We start from the raw sequence: 23,178 nt of genomic DNA on the forward strand, positions 1-23,178 counted from the left end.
AAATTATTAATTTCAGACTCTTCAAGTCTAGACATACACCTGGCCCAACGTCACAATACCTTGATTACTGTAACACCTGGAATTCACACAACTTATGCTTCTTCGTCCTCTTCTTATTGTCTGTTCCTTCCTGGCTTTGCAATCATATGATCGTGTTTGTTATTTTAATCCTGCTTGATTATTATTATTTTTTATTATTCTTATTCTTTTTTTTGTCCTTCACATCATTCTCTTGTATCTGAAATTATTTTTATCAATCGTAATATAACACGTATTATAACAATGAATTTTAAATACTTTCTTTCATGAGTTAAGTGAAAGTTTCAAATTGTATTCAAAGCTTTTGTTTAAAAAAATGCTTCTACTTTTTCACAAAAAGTGATTTTCTAATAAATGCAAAGTTTGAGTCTATATTATTCCAATTTATTAATGAAGAAGTTTATGACTAAGCTTGTGCTCAAACTTGAGAACTTGGTACTCGGACCCTACTCGCTGCGAGCAGGGGCGTCGAGAAGGGGGACCAGAGGGGGTCGCTGCCTCAGGGTCTTCTCCTGTACTTTTTTAAACAGTAGTGAAACCCCTCCTCGGTTCATCCTCACTTCCTCATCGTTACATTTAAACCCAGAAGCTGATTTTGCTTTCTTGCCGGAAACGAAACATTTACCACTATTAATGGTACAGTTTCAAACTTTACAGAAAATGGTTATTAACCAGAAATATGCGTTACAAAGAAATGGGTTTGAATCGTCTTTGTCCAAAAAAAATTATTAACCATCTTTTCACGTATTTTTTTGCCAATATTTTGGAGAAATAGTAAATAGTGTTCAACAATCGAGGGTGCGAATTGACTCGATCGGTCCAAACGTCCCGCTAGCTCCTTTATTTTCGATCATACGGATAAATAAAAGTGACAATTTTTTTTCAAAAAGTTTTTTGTTTTTCATTAAAGAAAGTTCCTTAAAAAGTTATAAAAGAAAGAAAGGGTGAGGGCCCGGGCTGGCTCTCGACGCTCCTCGCTGCGACTTAAATACACAGTTGTTAGAAATCTGATCGGCTAAGAATTAAACTTAATGTGGTCAGTTTTGCCTTAATGAAGGAGTAACATCATTATACAGGTTAGAACATTTCTCTTCCTTTTCTCCACTGCCCCTCCTTCACCCTCATTGTGCAGCTTAATTTAGGCAATTTACCCTCTCTTAATTTACCATTAGGTCTTCTTTCCATCTACTTGTCCAAACTGTATCATACGAATTATTGCAGTTTTTGAAGGACAAACAAATGACTGTTTGGACCATGCTTGGCCCGTGAAGGTCTTAAACCGTCGAGTGCAGGCTTGATTGCACTTCTATTGCCAGCGCCAGTTGACTCTCGTGTTCCCGGACCCTCTCGCGAGTCCCTTGGCGTTCAGCCGGACCACCACCGAGCGTCCTGTTTGAGACCATGGCCCATCCCGGTCCTCTTAAGGTACCAGGGTGGCAGCCTCCTGCCTCGCTGCAGGTAAGGCCCCCAAACAAGGGTGGATCGCAATGAGCCGCCAAGAGCGCGTCTTGCAGGGTGCCGTGGCGGCGTCGAGTCGACGTACCGCTGTGGACCAGGTCAGCACCGAGCGTTACCTGCGCGTACTGCCTAGAACTAGATCTACCCGTGCCGACTCCGCTGTGGCAGCGCGGGGGTGGTTGTGGTGGAATCGGAGGCGTCGGAGGCAACGGGGGCGGTGGACGGCCTTCCCTCGACCCAAAAGACGTCGTGTGCGGTGGCGTACCAAGCAGGGAGGACGGGATAAAGTGTATGTCATTCGCCGCCAGCTCGGAACTCCCTGCCGTTCCCGCTTTTCCACGACCCGCTCCGCAGCATCGACCGCCTCCATGGCGACCGCGGCGACGCCGCACCAAAGCCACCAGCGCCCAGAGCAGGAGCAAAAGCAGAAGAGCCGTCAGAGCTCCCTGTGGCATGAATGTGAAAAGGGAGACAAATTTTGCGATGATCTTAGACAGAGGCAAAAGCATCAACATTTGAATAATAATTCGCATCAAAAAAAGAAGACGTCCAAGTATTATGACAAATTATTTCAGAATTAAATGAAGATGTTCCACAAGACATAGAACACAATATTCTAAACATGACTTTGTTTCACTCTTTATTAAAATGCAAAGATAAAAAAAGCTAGTTTATAAACATCCCCAGCAGCTTCAAGTTAATAAACATGAATTATGTCAAGGAAATGGGTTGCGGAGAACCCTAAGGCTAAACAGTTAGAAATACAATAAAAGGCTATTCATCCTTAAGCTTTTTCTGCATCCTGCTCCTGCTCCTGCTCCTGCAATGCATCCTGCTCAGAAACGAACAATATCCGACATGCAAATTCTCTAAAAGCCATTATAACATTACGTATTCTTTCAAATACACCAAGTATTCATTTACATGCTTAAGCTATTTAGGATTTTTGAAATGCATTTAAGGTCTACCTTCTAATGACATGCTAAAGCATGGGATGGCAGATTTGTGATGACATTTTCCCCCTTGCCCTCTTTTAGCCCCCCCCCCCCCACCCCAAATGTCCCATACATCGATATGCACATACTCCCAAACTCCTTCAGGGTTTCTTCTCCCAAAGGGGAGCCCAATGTGTGCCGGTGCGCTAATCACAATTGAAAATCCTGCCACGTTTGAAGGCTTCTTCCCCAGCATCATGTAATGGCGGAGCAGCTTGGGGATTCGGAACGCCGCCATTATTAGCTTGTCATCAATTTTGTCATGTTTTGAGTTGATCGTCTTACATATCAAACATACCTATTGGCACGTGCACACAGAAAAATAGAAAATTACTTTCACTATTAAAACCTTCATCTTCATCAATGTCCCGTACTGTTGACAGAGCGTCTGTTCTGCTGAACAGGTGCATTGGCAAAGGTTATAAGTTGGGTGGTTTGCCATTGCATTCACAGTCAGTAAGGATAGGAATTTAGAATTTGTTCTGGATGCCGTTGATAATTCGCCTACTTCTCATGAAACGGGGTAAGAGTATATACCTGGCTATTATAACCTAGACAGGTCAAAGGTGAGTGCACAAACCTCCAAGCCATTCTGCAAGCCGATTGAAAAAAAGTCATCTCCTCAAAGTGATCATTTCTAAGCTTCGGTATTTAAAAATGTGAAAAAAACATTGGTAGTTACCACACTTGGTGGTGTCATGGTTAGAGCATTTGTTGTGAGTCTGAGAGGTTGGTAGTTCAAACCTCACCGAATCATACCAAAGGTACATGCCATTTCCTCGCTTGGTGCGAAACGTTTAAAAAAGCCGGTTAGAGCATGCAAAACAACCATAGGTTGGCAACCATTGCACATGGGCCTAATGCACTCCTCCTGTGTTTAAGCTCCTTAAAATTGAACTCTTATTTTTTTTAAGCCGAATTTATTAAAATGCTACAAACGATTATATCAATGCCAGGTATAAACCTGCTTTTCTGTTAATATAATTTACCTGCTTTTCAAGTCATTGTCTTTCAATGAATACTGCCAGGTATAAACAAAACCAAACATAAACTAGAGATTTAATAGACCACCTTACCCCAGCCGGTCTTGAGAAACAAGGGTATGGGCGGGGTCTACGAGCAGCAAATTTGATTGGTCGTGATGACGTAAAATGCCGTAATATTTTGTCCGGGTACTGCTAAACGGAAGGGTTTTGAAAGTGTTAAAAAGGCGATTTGTGTTCCACAGTTTTCAAGCATATAAATCAATTTAAATAAAATAAAGATTTTCAAAGTTGTAGAAAAACAATTCAGAAGTTTACCACCGTTGATGCGATGTCTTATACACCAGCGGTTCTCAATCTATTGCACTTCAAGGCCCACTTGAGGTCATGTCAACAAGGTCATGGCCCACATAATAAATAATGATAACTTTAAAAATACGGTGCTATAAACAATAGTTATATGCAGCTGCCTGCTGCAATAGATTAAACAAGAAAAAGAGCAATCAAAGATTGCAAACCCTCGCCAGGATGTATTTTCAGTGGTTTTTAAGGATTTTGTGTCAAAACAAATATGGCGGCCGAACTATGTGACCGATGACGTAATTATTATTTTTTTTCTAAACTAATTTGTTCCTAGATTATGCTCAAGAAATTTCATCTTGATCGGATGAAGTTTTGTACTTGTCGAATTATGACGTCATAATGGAGGCACCTATGACATCATCATTAACATATTTTATTCCCCATGGAGAGCTCTTTACAATGAGCCATGTCTCAATATTTTTCTATTCAGCACTTTACGAGATATAGAGGTGCAAAGTTTTTCGATTTTTCCACAATGGCGGCCGAACCACGTAACCTATGATGTCATAATTATCATGAAAAATTCTACAGGTGGAGCACATATGGTGAAAATTTCTTGTCAATCGGACCAATGGTTGCAGAGAAAATCATATTTATTCTGTGCGGACAAACAGACAAACAAACAGACAAACAAATGAACATATGTCACCCACAGGGTGAACCGTATCTTGCCAAAATGTGAAAATTCCGTTTTTTCGTCATGACGTCATCAAATGACGTCATAGCGTCAAACTGTTTACAGATCTGGGAAGCACTCATCAAGGGCATTCATATGAGGTATTACTCGATATGGTACCTACGATTTCAAAATTTGACCTTGGGGTCAATAATTTTCGACCTCCAGCGCTAACCATGAAGGTCAAGGCCGATCGCCACCAAAAACTAATCAGCTGAGCGCCGGACCATATACTAGATTCCCATGAAGTTTGGAGACGATCCGATCAAAGTTACTCAAAAAATTAGTGTTTCGTCGACCTCCATGATTGACCACAAAGTGACCTTGACCTTTGACCTTGACCTTCAAAATTTTGTGTGCTGAAGGGTATCTCTATAGGACTCTGATATGCGAAGTTACAGGAGTTTCCAATAATAACTGTGGTCTACAGAGTGATCTAAACGTGAAAAAAAATGATTAACCACAAACAAAAAAACAAACAAACAAACATACAAGCTGACTAATACATCTTGCAAAAACTTCGTTTTGGCAAGATAACAAACAGACAAACAAACAGACCCAATGCAATACCCTCTCCTCTGGCGAGGATAATCTATCTATAATTCCAGTAATCTCTGTGTGTCTGTGTGTGTGTCTGTGTGTGTATGCGACCGCTGTTTCTCGACAACTACCGGTCCGATATACTTGAAACTTGCCAGGTATATTGCTGGGGACCCGAGGATGTGCCTTTTCAAGGTTTTAAATTAATCGGACAAGTAGTTACCGAGCTATGGCTATCTATAATTCCAGTAATCTCTGTGTGTCTGTGTGTGTGTCTGTGTGTGTGTATGCGACCGCTGTTTCTCGACAACTACCGGTCCGATATACTTGAAACTTGCCAGGTATATTGCTGGGGACCCGAGGATGTGCCTTTTCAAGGTTTTAAATTAATCGGACAAGTAGTTACCGAGCTATGGCGATTTCTTTACCAAACTCCGCAAGCCGTTTGCTTTGGACCAAACCATTTCATGTAAATAGAGGGGGGGGGGGATTGTCACCGTACTCGCAAGCCGTTCGCTTTGGACCAAACCATTCCATGTAAATAGAGGGGGGGGGATTGTCACCGTACTCGCAAGCCGTTCGCTTTGGACCAAACCATTTCATGTAAATAGAGGGGGGGATTGTCACCGTACTCGCAAGCCGTCCGCTTTGGCTTTGCGAATGGACCAAACCATTTCATGTAAATAGAGGGGGGGGGGATATAATTTTAGATATATATATAGTACGGGCATGCCCTAGTAATATATAATAATAATAATAATAATAATAACAACTTTATTTGGTTCCTTATCTACTATATAAGAGAGCCGTTGGTCTGTGTCGCCATCTTTCTCAGAGATGGCTGAATGGATCTTCTTCAAACTTTCAGAGTTTCATCACTGAGTGCTTGGGAGTTTTTTAGGCCAAAAAATTGAAAAAAACAAAACGTTTTTTGGGATTAAAAAAAAATGCTCTAAATTACCTAAGCCTTTTTGATTAATGACAGTTATATACAAGTACACATTCACATAAATAAATACAAAACAATTACCAGACATTTGAACACATTTAAATCAAACAATACCAGAAGCGGTCAAAGTTGGTGGTAAGACTTCTTCTTCTTCCTGAACGTCATCATACTTTACTCAGAAACGTGATGAACAGCACATTCAGCAGCATATATTCAACGAAAAGGTAAAATGATAATTTGACATTTGTGATGGATTCTGATTTGGATGTAATTGCTTTTTCATTATATTTGGCCTCATTTCAAAAATGTTAATGTTTCTTTTTCACTTGAGCAACGCCGGGTACTCCAGCTATAAACACTTATATACTTTACTCGGGGTACAAATACAAATACAACTTTGTCTGGGGTGTAACATAGGCGATGTGGCCGCTGCCTCATTCGGGGGTGCGTGGGACCAGGAGAGGAGCGTAAATTCTCTATGTAAATGTGTACGGTGTAGCGCCACCTGGTGATGGTAGCAGAGGGTATTACAATTTCCTTTTTTATCTGGGCAACACTGAGGTTAAAGCACTCTTTGCATAGGTAAATTTTTCCTCCTTCCCTTCACCCACTCCCCCAAAAAGGAGGGGCCTGTCAAAGCCATGCCCCCCCTCCCCCAAAAGATGTATATGAAGTATATCTTTCCCATCCCTCTCCCCTCACCTCCCCCTTCCACTCCCTTCCTCACCTCTCCCTCTCCTGCCTCCCCCTCTCGCACCCCCTCCCCAGCAACGCTGGGTACTCCTGCTAGTTTAAGATATTTAAGCCTTAAATATAGAGTGCTGCTTACGTCAGTGGGATACTTGTGCTTGCTTCTGAGAACCAATCAGATCAAGCCGAGGTGGGATGTGTGAGAGGCCGACTCGCAGAGTAGCATCCAAAGTTGCTTTCAGTTTATTCCTGGTGTTTCATTTTGTGCCAGTCACAAGTGAAGACCCTGACTCACACAGGTATGTGGTGGTGAAAACCCTGACTCACATAGGTATGTGGTGGTGAGAATCCTGGCTCACACAGGTATGTGGTGGTGAAAACCCTGGCTCACACAGGTATGTGGTGGTGAAAACCCTGGTTCACACAGGTATGTGGAGGTGAAAACCTTGGCTCACACAGGTATGTGGTGGTGAAAGGTAACAGGAACTTGATTGCCCGCTCTGACTGAATCCCCTGTCACTGTAAATCCAAACTTAATATATTCGTGGTCGTATTTTCTGACTGAGTTTCACTGCCTTTTTAGCAACTCCTGAAGTGTCGCCGCCATCATCGGTTTTTCATTTCAGGAAACGGTCCATGTTTGCCAAAATAAAATACAGTAAAGGTAAAATACAGCAGCTAGCCTTTCTGTGTGAACACAGGATGCCCGAGACATTCTCCGTACCAGAAACACCTCCGATCAACCAAATACGGTCAATGGCGAAACTGCCAATACTGAATCCGCGAATGTCACAGGTGGAAACCCTCACGTCATTTCCTAATTCTCCTTTAAACTCAATGTCTCTATATTTTCATTCTAAACAGCATCATTCCAATCACAAATTAATACTATAGGTGAGGGCGAGACTACCGGAAGTAAGCTGTAACACGTGCCCTTTTGTGGTTTGTTTTCAACGTATCCAATCACGTAACTGTTGTCGCGAAGGGTGCCCTAACCGGAAGTTACGTAGTTCCGCGGGCGCCTATAGTATTAATATAATCTTTTTTTTCATGAGGTAAATTTTACAAACACTCATGAGGTTAATTATTTTATCTGCCTTTTCAGGTTGGTATGATCTCCGCGGACCCACAGGTTGCGCATTGTGGCCTACTAAAGGGGCACGACCCACCGGTTGAGAATCTCTGTTATACACCACCTTATTTAACACATAATACATTAATTCTTCCGACCTGTTTTTGTGTCCTTTATGCCGTCTTTAAAAACAGTAATTTCCTGTTTGGAATTATTTTTAATTTTGTTTGTCTGCCAGACATGCAGACAGAGTAAAAAAAAAAATTCACTCCTCTATGTGCGATCTGGACAAATTCAAAGCCAAAGTACTCCTAAACTACGGGTATGTTTTTTTTTTTTTTTTTTTTTTTTTTTTTTTTTTTGTATACAATATCGAGGCTCGTGAAAGAGCGAACATTAATCACACAGAAAGACAAACCGACATATAAAACATATAACATAGGGAGCGGTAGACAAGATGGGGAGAGAGGGGGAAGGACACAAAACACAACATTTGAGAAAAGGGACCGAGAGACATGGAGACATCGAGAGATCTGAGAGAGGGCGAGGGCTTTGGGGGGGGGGGGGGCGTGGGAAGGGGGAAGTGGGAGAGGTATAAAACATATGGACACTGCCAGGACTTCCAGGAAAGAAGTTGGAATTTCAAACAAGGTGGATCTGGGGTGAATTAGCGGGGGTAGAAAAGATCAAGGTTTTGGATGGGGGAAGATAAGAGATGGTGGTGAACAGCTGTTTTAAAGACCTGGAGGGAGGAGTGGGATTGAAGGGAGTGAGGGAGTTTGTTCCAGAGGCGGGAGAAAAGAGGAATGAAAGAGTGTAGGTGAGCGGAGAGCCGAGATTTCGGCAGTTTAACCATCAGAGGGTTGCTGGCAGATCTTGTGCGACCTGTAGGAATATTTGGGGGACAGAGCACAGAGAGAGCTGGGGGTGCAAGGCCGGAGAGGAGTCGGTAGAAGACAGAAAGACCACCTACCTGCCTGCGGTGAGTGAGTGAAAGGCCCTCAGAGATAGCTTCATCGCGGGAGATTCCAATAATTCTGAAAGCTTTGGTTTCAACAGCGTGAAGCCGAGCTAGGTGTGAGGCAGGAGCACCGGCCCATAGGGGAGAACAGTATTCCATTGAGCTGCGGATGAAAGCCTTGTATGTGGTGAGGAGCTCAGGTGTGCCGAGGAAGGACTTCGCACGACGGAGGATGCCCAGTCGGCGACTGGCTTTGGAGGCCAGCTTGGAAATGTGGTTTTCCCAAGAAAGATCATGGCAGATAGTGAGACCCAAAATCTTGAGCGACAGAACTTCTTGGAGAGGATTGTTGAGAAAGTAGATGGGAGGGTTGTCCAGTCGATCTTTTCGGAGAGACATAGTAAGAGTGTGAGATTTGTCAGGATTGAAAGACATGTTCCACTTGTTTGACCAGTCTGTGATTTTGTCCAGGTCTTCAGAGAGTGAGGAGGCAGCAGACTGCCGATCTGAGGGAAGAGGAATGGAGCGGCACAGAGTGGAGTCATCAGCAAAGAGATAGAGAGGATTTTCGAGAGAGTCAGAGAGATCATTGATGAAGACCAGAAAAAGCACGGGGCCCAGAACACTGCCTTGGGGAACTCCAGCCTGAACAGGAAGAGGAGATGAGAGAAACCCATTCAGGGCCACACGTTGATGACGACTAGAGAGGAAGTCCGCCAGCCATGCGTGGAGATTTCCATGGATACCAAAGGAGGAGAGTTTGGTGAGCAGAGCGGGGTGCCAGACCGTGTCGAAGGCACGTGATATGTCGAGGGAGACAGCTCTAATTTCCTGTTTGGCATTGAGGACCTCCATCCATTGTTGAGACAGCAGAAGCAGCATGTCCAGAGTAGAGTGACCTGGTCTGAAACCAAATTGATGATCAGAGATCAAGCCATTGGAGAAGAGGAAAGATTTCATATCAGAAGCAATGATGGATTCCATGACTTTGCTGATAATTGGGAGAAGGCTGATTGGTCTGTAGTTGCTAGGATCTGTTTTTGCACCTTTTTTGTGCAAAGCGGTGATGTTGGCTGATTTCCAAGCAGATGGCAGTTGACCTTGAGCAAAAGAGAGGGTGAAGAGAACAGAGAGAGGGTGAGATAGAGCAGCAGAGCAGGATTTTAGGACCCGTGGGCTGATGCCGTCGGGTCCAGTTGCAGAATCAGAGTCGAGGGTTGACAGAAACTTTTCCACCTTGTCAGGAGGAAAGGACACGGAGTCCAGGAGCAGCAGGGTACGACTGGGTATGGTGGGTACAGAGAGGGATGGGTTTGGGACACAAGATTTAGAGGCAAACACAGAGTTGAGGCATTCAGCTTTTTCACGTGCGGAGTCAGCTGTGTAGCCGTTTGAGGTAAGGGAGGGGATGGAGGGGGAACAAACACCAGAAACGGATTTGACCAGACGCCACCAGGATTTGGAAGAGGGAGACAGATAAGAGAGTTCGGTCTTGAGAACGGAGAGATATTGTTTCCTGGCTCTCCTGAGGGTGGACACACACTTGTTTCGGGCTTTGTGAAAGGAAATGAGATTTCCTTCCGTTGGATTTGCTTTCCAGGAGACGAAGGCAAGTTGTTTCTGGGCAACAGCCTCACCACAAGATTCCGTGTACCATGGACGGGAGGAAGGGTATGACAACTGAAGACGAGATGGGATAAATCTGTGCATGAGAGAGAGCAATTTACTTTGGAAGAATTCCCAGGATGAGTTGATGTCAGAGGTGGTAGAGATGGGAGACCAGTCCAGATGATTGATGGCTGCTTGAAGACCGTGCCAGTTGGCCTGAGTGAAATGCCAGACTCGTCGACGCTGAGCAGGCTCCCTGAGGATGGTCAGAGAGATGTCCACTTTAACAAGGACATGATCAGATGTTCCGATCGGAGCAGAAGAAGAGCAGCAGACATTTTCAGGGAAGTTAGTCATAACCAAGTCCAGAAGAGAAGATGTTCCGTTGACTGAGATCCGGGTCGGGAAATTGACAGATTGTGTCAGTCCCAGTGAGTCGCAGAAGTCCTTTGCTGAGGAGCCATGGCTGGTGAGAGAGGTACCCACACCCAGCCAACTGGCATGATGACAGTTGAAATCACCACATATGAGGAAGAGAGAGTTGGGATGAGTAGATAGAAGTTGGTCCATATCATCAAACAGCGAGATGTAGATGGAGTCATCACTGTTTGGTGGACGGTACAACACACATATGAACAAGAGGTGGGAGCGAAGGGGAAGCCGTAGCCAGAGGTATTCCTGGGGGTGAGGTGGAGAGAGTGCAGTGCAGGGCGAGTGAGGAAGAGAGTTTTTGATAAAGATAGCAACCCCGCCTCCAGGACGAGGCTCAGGTCTATCATACCGGAGGAGGGAGTAGCCCGGGAGAGATACTATGGAATCAGAGACATCATAAAGGAGGAAAGTTTCTGTTAAGCAGATCACGTCTGGTTTGACAGAAGCAACCTGTATGGAGAGATCGGTTAAGTTTGAACGAAGGCCCCGGATGTTTGAGGTCCATACCGTTAATGAAGAGGAAGGGGGAGCATCAGATACAGAACAGGGGGGAGGAGGGGTAGGGTAAGATGTGGAAGAGGTGGAAGAGGTAGGGAGAGCTGTTGAAGGTGTGTCAGAGATTTCAGAATAGCTCGGAGAAAGGGAAGGATGGGGCGGACAAAAGGTTTGATGGTGATTGGGTGAGCCACAATGAGGTGTTATTTGAGGAGGGGGAAGAGCGAGGCAGAAGGTTGGGGGAGATGGAGGTGAGAGTTTGAAGGGGGAAGAAGCGGGGAGGACGCTTTGAGGAGGGGGAGTGAGCGGGGGGAAATTGAGAAGCAATGAGGGTGGGGAGATTTGAAGGGGAGGGGTGAGGGGGGAGTTTGGGAGGGAAGGGACAAGGGGAGGGATTTGAAAGGGATGGGATATGGGGGAGATTTGGAGGGGAGGGGTGAGGCAGGAGTCTAGGAGGGGAGGGGCGAGGGGGCGTCTTGGCGGGGAGGGGTGAGGGGGTAGTTTAGGAGGGAGGGGGCAAGGGGGGAGATTTGAAAGGGATGGGTGATGGGGAAGATTTGGAGGGGAGGGGTGATGGGGAAGATTTGGAGGGGAGGGGTTATGGGGAAGATTTGGAGGGGAGGGGTGAGATTGGATTTTTGAAAGTGTACGATTTATGGGAAACGAACATTTATTGCAAAATGAGTTTCTTGTGACCTTCGAGTTAAAAATACGTTTAAAGACGCTGGATGGAGGATGGAGTGCAGGAGAGTTTAGGGAATGTAGAACAAAGGCACTATAGGAGATGGATATTTTTTTTGGGATGAATTGATTTGGTGAGCAAGTCGAAAGCAGCCTTTTAAAGAAGAAGTAGAAAAAGGTGTTATAAAATATGACGGAATACATAACTTGAGGGGAAAGTGTAAACATTGAAGGTTAATGAGTGAAAACTATCTGGGGAAATGGGGGAGAAACACGTGGTCGAAGAACGAACGAACGAATAAGAATGAATAAACGAATGAGAACAGAGAAGGAAATGTTTTTTTTTTTTTTTTTTTTTGAGTTGAGATTTACACAAGGAAGTAGGCTATGGGTGAAAAGACTGGGAATACAGAGAACGAAAGTTATTGGATCACAAACGACGGACCACTGAGAGAAAAACAAAGCCTCAAGGTTGTACAGTGCACACTGTACAAGGCCTTGCTCGCGACACGGCAAACAGACGATCAATTTATGAAAGATAAACACCGAGAAACAACCAAAGTTGCACACAATAACTTCACACACCGAAAGATAAATACAGTTTCGACAAAATACAATTGTGAACAGACTTAACTTCGAAAAACGTGGAGACCGTGTGGAGCTTCGAAAATCCCTGCCGCCGTCTCCAAGATCTCCAAGGTCTCCAATTAATTTCCGATTAATGTTCCAATTTGTGTTCAAAATAAAACATTCAATTGAAATTAAGTTGTTCCTATATCATAAACTGACGTTTTAAACAGAAAGAGACAAACAGAAGTGACCCGAATGTTTAACCTCACTTTTCACTTCGTGTGTGGGGTAATAATTAAATATATGTGGTAAAGGCTTAGGAATGTTCTCACTTTTACGAAATTCTTCATCAAAACAATTGGTTTCACTAATCCTGCACAAACTCCATTGGAAATCCTAATTTTTGTTCTTCTATCTTAAGAATTTCATTTGAACTTTCAGAAGACTCAGTGAAACTGTGGTGAGTGTGCGTCGAGTCTGAGCATGGTAAGTGAGTGGCTCAATCCTGACCCCGGCCTTAAAACTGTCAAGCTAGGAAACAGCACGTTCTTCTTCCTAGCTTGACATTCAGCATTTAGAGGATAGAGCACGGATAATCCCCGGGGGTTTGCATCAAATGAGGTGGGGAAAGGAAATTTCTCCTTCTAATTCTCTGCTAATGCGGAGAGAAAATCGACCTCACAAGATGGTGTCACCGACACCAGAGACCGCTGGGAAGTTACTTCCCCCAAGGTCAATGAGCAGGTTCGTCTGGTGTCGCTGTCCGCATGAATTTGGGTGATTTGCGTGCGACGGCTCCACCATTTATGGTCGACCCTGCAGAAAATACATCAACGGAAATTCCACGAATAATCCACAACATGCAAACAATGTGATCGTGCTGGAGTACTCATAGATGTTGACGACAGCCAATAACAGAGCCAATGCTGAAAATGACGTCATCATTACCCATCCCCCTTCCCACGCCTCCTCCCCCCAAGCCCTCTCCCTCCCACAGATCTCCCGATGTCCCTGCTCGCAAATGTTGTACTTGTGTGCTTCCCCCTCTCTCCCCATCTTGTCTCCCGCTCCCTTTATTTTGTCTTATGTGTCCGTTTTTTTTTTTTTTTGTTATCAATGTTAGCTCTTACACGAGCCTCGATCTTGTACACAGAAAAAAAAAATCTTTCGATCTCAACTCTCCTACTTCTTTGTGTGACATATTTATTTACGGTCGTATATAAATTCCAACACATTATATTAACAAGGACGTTTCCCTTTTTGTTAATAGTTTTTCCTATTTGTCATGAGCATTGCATTCAAGAAAAGTTTGTGTTATTTCAAAGTTTTATATCGGTACTGTAAATTTTACAATACCCTACCCACATTTGAGCTCAGACAGCAACGGAAAGCCTCATGTTTATTTGGCAGTAAAATATTGTTAATGCTGCTTCCAGTAGTGTACTGTTATAAAAAGAACAACACAGTTTATGTTTTGAGAGGCTCTTTCATTCCCAGGTGCAAACTATTCAATATCCACCCGAACTGATAGAAGGCAGAATCAGCTGACATTTTAACTGCATAAATGAAAAGAACAGGAAGAACCAGGAAGTCCATAAATGAAGTGATCCAGGTCATCAAATTTCAAGGCCCGAGGCCCATTCAGGCAAGAAGAGTGCTACGGTGCTCCAAGCGCTATGGCAATTGCTTCCTGTGAATGCAATCACTTGGCAACGATCATGGCATTGCTGTAACATGGTAATGCTTGAGAAACTATACCACACCCTCAAATAACCCGGCTACATGATTCAATGAGCTATGAGCAAACAGGTCCATTTACCGAGTCAATTCCAAAGTAGATGGACAAATATTTGCAAACAGTCTGCCTATTAATCCTGAAAATGGTTCTTACTCCGTTTATTGGAAAACCCCACTGTTGTTTGCGACGGTGCCAGTGTAACTCAGAAGGGCAGCAATGAGTGCTCAGCTGGGAGAGTGATTTGTAATAGGGCAAACCAGTACAAATGACGTGTTGTCCTAGGCGGGCGAGCTGATGGCCTCGTTTGCAGCCAACTGTGGTAGCGACTGCCAAACATGGTCGTGTCTCATCCACTGAAGCAAAGCATAAATGTTGCCACAAGTGGGGAAAGAAGTGGGGGGGGGGGGGGGGGGGGTGACAGTAACCTGCGCAAGATAAATATGCTTCTCCAGAACACTCAAATGTTTGACCTTCCAGAAAGTGAGTGGTGATCTGTTGTACTTACGGTCAACCTGAGGGCAACTCGCTCATCCGATAGCTGCGTGGCATAAAACCTCAACAACAAAAAAAGATTCAATTCGAGGAACAAATATCACCAGGAAGCTTGTGCAATATCTTGGGCCTTCTCCGCTTCCTCTCCACCACCAAGCACCCTCTAGGACAACAAACCGAGCTCCCAATTTGAACCTGAAATTGTGCTCTCACCCTCCCCAAATATCCTTCATTTCTGCTTCTGATGAAGTCTCATTCATGGAGTGAGGATGAATTTGTGCGTTTGGTGAAGATGAATAGCTTTCACAGCCTCTGACACAAAGCAAATTGGGGCAATATATCTGATGCATTTGAGCATCAAATATCAAATAGCAAGGAACAAGAAGGAAATTTGCTGCAGGAGGAGGCCATTCGGCCAATGATGCCTCCGCTACAGCGACACCAGATTGGGGGGCCGTGGGGTGGAGTGGGGATGCAAAAAGGGTGGCAGCCTCAGGGACATCAAGAGAGTGTTAAAAAGAATGGGATTTATTTATACAATTTATTTGGGATGGCTGGAGGAGGTCGGCAAAGGCGGTTTTAGGGTGGGGAATGTACGACATCGACCGCACATCCCTTGACGAAACCCACTCACAGCCAACACACTCGGCACAGGTGTACACAATCACCCATCCATACACAAGCTACTTACAAGTCCTCCCAATATCCCTGTACCCCTCTACCTCCAATCCCAGGTATCGATCTAATTCCAGTTTTAAACTATCTCCTGTTTCTACTGTTACTACCTTTCCGAGGAGACCATTCCATACATTAACTGCTCCTTGAGTCAAAGACCCCTTACTTTACTATTGTCAAACTCTCCTCTTCTTTACTCTCAGGCTAAGACCTCTGGTCCAATCACTGTCTATTCAACTGAAAAAAACTCTTCCACAGTTGTTTTGATTATTTTAAACATCTATATCCAATGGAGGTGGTTACGACGGGATATGATGGACTTGTTTGGAAATAATGAAGGGTCTATCATATCGAGAGTTTATTTCCAAAGCAATAGGGTTGACAATGTAGTAAAACCTGGAATGATTTCTGGAGAAGCTTGCACTACAATTTTCAGGGAATTTTTGCTTCAATAAGAAAGCATCGCGAATTAGCTGATTTCCATGCAGTCTGCTTGACTCTTATACTGCAACAAGGCATTGCAATGTGCGGGATTATTTTGCTTAATTTAGCTCGAATTTCCAATTACCGAGTTTAATCTGCTCCTATCCTGTAATTCCTGATGTTCTGCAAGGAGTGAAATACAAGGAGAAAGAAGAAACTTGGCGGACGATTTTTTTTTTTTTTGTAAACAAGATCGAGGCTCGTGTAAGAGCTAACATTAATGACAAAAAAAAAAACTGACACATAAGACAAAATAAAGGGAGCGGGAGACAAGATGGGAAGAGAGGGAGAAGCACACGAGTACAACATTTGAGAGCAGGGACATCGGGAGATCTGTGGGAGGGAGAGGGCATGGGGGGAGGAGTCGTGGGAACCCCCTTCCCACCCCCCCACCCCCCATGGGCAAAAAGTTATGGAAGTAGATTCAGCCAAATTTGGTAGACAAGTTGGGTGTGTAACAAGGACGAATTGATTTGATTTTAATGAGGATCCAGATCCGGATACGAGATTTTTTAAATTAAACTGCGCTCGTGAAGTGAAAAGCAGGGTCAGCTAATCAATCGGTTGCGTGCGTGTTTGTCCAGATTTAAAAAAAATCTTTTTCTCGGCAACCGTTGGTCCGATTGAGACAAAACTTTCACCAACGGAGCGCCTCTACATGTATATACTTTTTTATTCATAATTATGACGACATAGTTTACGTGGTATGGACGTCATCGTGGAAAAACTTTACACCTCCACAGTGCGTATCAAAAAAAAGGTAATCCGAATTCAAGGGGTTAATATGCAAAGGTTATTTATTTTTGACAATTTACATGTGGTTTACTAATTAAGACGAGATCCTCAGCTTTCCATTGATACCTTCCATGCATCATTGCTGTCACACATGACCGAGTACATGTTCATTGAAAATGACAAGTTCAAATCGCATTTTTACAAGTTTGGCTAATCGATGCAAGTCAGGATAATTGGTGCAAAATGAACGTCAGATGTGAACTTTTCTCAGGAATGAGTGGCCTTTATGCACGAACACCTTCAACATGTCCACCTCCCCTTTCAACACAAAGCTCACAGCGGCGGAGCATGCTCTGAACTGCTCGTCTCACCATAGCCTGGTCATTGCGCAAAGCATCCACTTCATGTCGAATACGGCCCTGCAATTCGTCAAGATCACGGGGAGGAGTTACGAACACCTTGTTCTTTAAATGTCCCCAAAGGAAATAATCACATGGTGTGAGGTCAGGTGATCTTGGCGGCCATTCCACTGCATGGTTGAGGGTGATGACTCGGTCTCCAAAGAGTTTCCTCAGTCGATCTCGGACAGTGATAAGACGATGTGATGGGGCACCGTCTTGGGCCCGCCAGAGATATCTGAAGACACCACGAACCTGTCGCTCACAGTTCTCCTCCAGCTGCAGTAAAACTTCATCATTGATCCTCTGCAGATACCTGTTACCATTGACATTCCTTTGAAAGAAAAATGGTCCAATCACCTGACCACTTCCACAAAGTCCCAACCAAACAGTCAACTTTTGTCAATTCATGTTGGTGTCAAAATTAAATTCTGGGGGTTGTCCTGTCGGTGCATATTCAAGAACATTATGGGTATTGACCTTGTCTTCCATGGTGAAAGCAGCTTCGTCACCGATAACGAGATACCGCAAGAAATTGACATCTGCTTCGCAACGTGCTATCAACCACCTGGCAAGCATCAGCCTCCTGGCAAAATCCCCTGGAGTACGTTGAAGCCGGATGTGAATCCGATATGGATGTTGGTGGAGGTCCAGTCTTGTGATTCGGTTGAATGTTGCCGAAAGCAATCCCGTCCCATTTCGTCTTGTGCTGGTATCCCTAGGATGCTCCAAAACGTGCTGCCTTACTGCTGCAATGTTCATTTCCGATCACCCAGTGTGCCTCCTACCAGAATTCTCCTTGTTGCGGTTGAGACTAGTGCCATGCTCTTGGTATTTTCTAACATTCGCCCAGATGGTTTTGGCTGCTGGAGGCTCCCGTTCTGGGAAACGTTCCCTGAACGCATCACGAGTTCGCTGCAAACTTCCAGTTTGGTGAAAGGTTGTAACCACGAAGGTCCGCTGTTCAGTCATAAGTTGAACCATCTTTTCAATGACTCAGACTGTCTCTAAACCCATACACTGTAGGCCCATCTTAAATACCGATCTTAAAACAAAGGATGACGCAACCGACGATTACCAGACCAGCTTAACAAATTTACATAATCAACTTGGCAGTCGAAAAGTAATGCGTCCATTTCAAACTGTCTTGCACCGATTAGCCAAACTTGTAAAAATGCGATTTTAACTTGTCATTTTCAATGAACATGTACTCGGTCACGTGTGACAGCAATGACGCATGAAAGGCATCAATGGAAAGCTGAGGATCTCCTCATAATTGGTAAACCACATGTAAATTGTCAAACTAAATAACCTTTGCATATTAACCCCTTGAATTCGGATTACCTTTTTTTTGATACGCACTGTATATCTCTGAAACCGCTCAATGGCAAAATTGAAACATGGCTCATTGTCAAGTACTCCCCAAGGGGAATAAGATATGTCAATGATGATGTCATCGCTGCCTTCGTTATTACATCATAATTGGACAAGTACAACGCTTCATCCACTCAGTATGAATATTTTTTTCTCTGTACTTGTTGGTCTGATGGACACAACATTTTCATCATAGGAGCACCTCCCCCTGTATAATTTTTTAATGATAATCATGACGTCATAGGTCACGTGCTACAGGCGCCATCTTGGAAAAAAATGAAAAACGTTGCACCTCTATATCTCCGAAACCGCTCCATGGAAAATATCTGATGTCATTGGTCACGTGGTCTGGCTGTCATGTTGGATCAAATAAAAACTAGATGGTATTCATAGAATACTTACCCTACGCAGTCAACTTGGTGTGAGCCAACTCTTCAATTTTTGAATGTTGTAGTGAAATTATACCAAGGTGAACCCAGGGTGTGCTCGCTACAGAAGGGGCGTCTATAAGACCCGGGACAACCGGGGCGCGCGGACACTCCAGCGGAACTCACTGTGACATAGTCCTGTAGTTTGAATGGTATGTACGCCCCTAAATGCTGCGCTGCCTGTCCTCTCTGTTGGACCATTGCTATATTGAATCGACCATTGCTCATGAAATACTCTGATTTTAATGCCTGTTGCATGCATGTATTCTTACAGGATGTACTACAGATCTAAATGATATTAAACCTACTCAGAGGTCAAGTCGCGTCTGAGCTTGATTTTCACGACATTTAATATCATTTAGATCGCCGGAATGGCTGACCACAAGATGATCGTGGTACCGATTCTCGGAGCCGACCCTCAAGCTGAGGGATCAGCATCGGAGTTCACTCACTGGCTCAAAACGCTGGAGAATTACTTTGCTGCTCACGAAACAGAGCCCACCGCAGCGATAAAGCTGTCCGTGTTACAGTCGAAGGTCTATCACACCGTTTTCCGGAACATTTCTCGATTTGGGACGTACGCTACGGCTCTAGCCGAGCTGAAGCGCCTCTACGTAAAGACACGGAGCGCTGTGCACGGCCGGCATCAACTCTCTCAGCGGCGACAGCAACCATCTGAATCGATCGATCGCTTCGCGCAGGAGTTGCGCTACCTGTTGGCAGACTGCGTGCAGGACGTCCGGACCCACGAGCAAGTGCAGGACGACTTGCTCCGAGATTCATTCATCTCCGGAATTAATTCTGGAGTTTTGCGGCTCCGGCTCCTGGAGGTCGCGGATCTGACATTTACAGAGGCACTACGGCTGGCACGCGTATACACAGATGCGCGAGAACAATCCACCGCATATGATCACCCACGAGTCGTGGCGGGGACCTTGCAAATCGCGCGACCGGAGAGGGCTACCGCCGAGGATACGGAGGAGGACCCGACCACTACGGCCGAGTCTCTGGGCGCTCCTGAAGCGGACTCCGCTTCCGGCCTCACTGCTGCCGCCGCTGCCCGGCCACGGCCTGACCTGTATGCAAAATGTTATTTTTGCGGGAATCGGCAGCACCCTCGCTCTGAATGCCCGGCCCGGGAGGCTACATGCCACCTGTGCTCCACCAAGGGCCATTTTGCAAAGGTCTGCAGGAAGGCCGCTCGGGGCACGCGTCCCCGCGCGACCTTGAATGGGCTCATCGCGGAGCCAACGGATCGAGCGCCGGACGGGGCGCCTCACTCGGCTTTGAAGAGCCGCTCTCCTTCTCGCGGGCCTCTGGCTACACGCCCGACCTTGGTGAGATACACCGGGCCGCCGAAACAAATGGCGCGAACGCGACCGGCCACAGCGCGACCGACCTTGACTGGCGTTCGAACGCCTACTTCAAACAAGCGACATGCTCCTGCTTTGGAAACTCCTCTCGATGTGCGGCAAACGCAGCACGTGACTCGAGCCCCATCTGACGGCGGCTTTTACGAATTACATGCACCCACTTTGGCATATGAATCTGCAGACGGCAGAGATCTTTCTCACATGACGCGAGCGCCATCTGGCGGCGGCTCTTACGAATTACATGCACCCACTTTGGCATATGAATCTGCAGACGGCAGAGATCTTTCTCACGTGGCTCAAGCGCCATCTGGCGGCTGCTCTTACGACCTACACACACCCACTCTGGCAAATAAAACTGCTGATGAGCCAACTGACTTCAATGCTCCTGCTGAGGCCCAACCTGCCGACGCTGCCCGAAGGATTGCAGCCGGCGTGGGATCCACCCGCGAGGCGCGATCTTCTCGCCCGGCCGGTACAATACCTGCCGGGTCTGCTGGCCTTGCGCAGGCCATCATTCCGCTCACGGTCGCGGGCGTTTTTGCGCAAGCTTTGATAGACACGGGGTCCACGGATAGTTTTATCGATCAGCGACTCGTGCATCAACATGGGTGGCCGGTTCTCAGGACAACCCGCCGGATCTTCATGGCCTCTCAGGGACTTCGGTTGAGCACAAAAGGGGCGTGTCGATTGAAACTTGTGATAAAGGGACGCACGTTCCCGGACGTGTATCTCATGGTATTACCTGCTTTATGCGCTGACGTTCTGTTAGGACTTGATTTCCTTAAGCGGCATGGACGTTTGGAAATAGACTTCGGTGGGCCGGACACGCTCGCTGTGTGCGCCCTCGCTCAAATGGACATGGAGCCTCTCTCACTGTTCCCCAACCTGACCACTGATTGTACCCCTGTAGCCGTCAAATCGCGGCGCTACTCTCGCGCGGACGCGCAATTCATTGCGGAAGAAATGGCCCTGCTCTTAAAGGACGGTATTATAGAACACAGTAGGTCACCGTGGCGGGCCCAAGTCTTAGTGGTGCGGAGTGAGGCCCACCGCCGGCGCATGGTAATCGACTATTCGCAGACGATTAATCGTTTTACACAGCTGGATGCCTACCCCTTACCGGGGATGGACGCCCTGGTACGCCAGGTGGCTCTGTATTCCGTTTATAGCACTCTCGATCTGCGTAGTGCGTATCATCAAGTCCCCATCTCTAGGGCTGATCGCGTCTTTACAGCCTTTGAATCGGGTCAGCGGTTGTACCAGTTCAAGAGACTTCCCTTTGGGGTAACTAACGGAGTCGCTTGTTTTCAGAGGGCTATGGATGACCTCGTTGCGAAGGAGAATTTGACCGATGTCTTTGTCTATCTGGACAATCTTACGGTTTGTGGGTATGACCAGGAGCATCACGACGCTAATCTGAAACGCTTCCTCGAGGTCGCGCGGAAATATCGCCTAACCATGAATGCGGCTAAGTGTCGATACTCTCTACGCACGGTAGACCTTTTGGGGTACACCGTGACCCATGGCTCCGTCTCTCCGGATAAGGAGCGTCTGCGCCCTTTGCTCGATATGGCTCCGCCTAGCGATCGGGCTTCGCTGAAACGCGCTCTAGGGCTGTTCGCCCACTACTCAAAGTGGGTGCAAAATTTCTCCGCGAAGCTCTGCCCCCTCGTGGCCTGCGACACTTTCCCCATGGGCCCGGCCGCCCTGGCGGCCTTCGAGGGCCTTAAAGTCGACATCGCTGGCGCCGCTGTCGCGACGATTGACGAGAGTGCCTCTTTCGTTTTGGAGAGTGATGCCTCGGATCATGCGATAGCGGCGACTCTCTCCCAAGGAGGCCGCCCTGTGGCTTTCTTCTCGCGGACTCTCACCTCCGCCGAGCGGAGGCATTCGTCTGTCGAAAAGGAAGCGTACGCGATCCTCAAATCAATTCGGCGATGGCGGCCGTATCTGCTTGGGCGGAGTTTCCAAATCGTCACGGACCAACAGAGTGTTGCGTTTATGTACGACACCTTACATGCTCAGCGCATTAAGAATGAGAAAATCACCCGTTGGCGTATCGAACTCGCCGACTTCTGCTACACCATCAAATACCGCCCGGGGAAGGATAACCTGGTCGCTGACGCCTTATCGAGGCCGGCCACTTGCGCGGGGGTTGTAACTTTGGAGGGGCTGTGCACTTTGCACGGCACTATGTGTCATCCCGGGGTAACGCGCTTCGCGCATTTTGTGCGCGAGGGCAATCTGCCGTACTCGATTGAGGACATCCGCCGCATCTGCCGTGATTGCGTGATCTGTGCGGAACTCAAACCGCGTTTTTATAACCCTCCTATGGGGACACTCGTTAGGGCTACTAGACCGTGGGAGCGCTTGGCGATGGACTTCAAAGGGCCGCTGCCAATGTCGAGCAACTCTCGCTATCTGCTCACTATCGTCGATGAGTATTCCCGATTCCCCTTTGCTTACACGTGCGGGGATATGTCGGCTGCCACGGTTATTCGGTGCCTGCAGAATTTGTTTTCTATGTTCGGGTATCCAGCCTACGTGCATACCGATCGGGGTGCGGTGTTCCTGTCCCAGGAGGTGAGGGGCTACTTGCTCCAGCATAATGTCGCTTCGAGCTACACCACCCCGTACTGGCCCCAAGCGAATGGGCAGATCGAATGCTTTAATGGGATTATATGGAGGGCCGTCATGCTAAGCCTTCGGACCCTTGGCCGAGGCCTCGATAAATGGGCGTGGTCACTACCTGCCGCTCTAAACTCGATCCGGGCTCTCCTATGTACTGCCACCAACCAGACTCCTCACGAACGACTGTTCCACCACCCTAGAAGCTCCGGCAGTATCCAATCTTTACCCAGCTGGCTCGCTGAACCGGGGCCCGCCTATCTCAAACGAGCGGTTCGCGCTAGCAAGTACGACCCCCTTGTTGACAAGGTGCAGGTCCTCCAGGCTAATCCCGAGCATGCT

At 46.3% G+C, this 23,178-nt stretch overlaps 1 protein-coding gene across 1 annotated transcript in view; it reads right to left on the reverse strand.

Moving 5' to 3' along the window:
* Positions 1 to 214: 214 nt before the first annotated feature.
* LOC144893331 (uncharacterized) overlaps positions 215 to 23,178 on the reverse strand; it is a 342,642-nt gene continuing 319,678 nt past the window's right edge. Inside the window, exon 4 of the mRNA XM_078783734.1 lies at positions 215 to 1,943. Coding sequence (XP_078639860.1) covers positions 1,314 to 1,943 — 630 coding nt within the window. The 3' untranslated portion in view covers positions 215 to 1,313. The remainder of the gene's footprint in view (positions 1,944 to 23,178) is intronic.

The sequence above is a fragment of the Myxine glutinosa genome, chromosome 8, assembly GCF_964187855.1.
Source record: "Myxine glutinosa chromosome 8, kmMyxGlut1.1, whole genome shotgun sequence".
NCBI classification, from domain to species: domain Eukaryota; kingdom Metazoa; phylum Chordata; class Myxini; order Myxiniformes; family Myxinidae; genus Myxine; species Myxine glutinosa.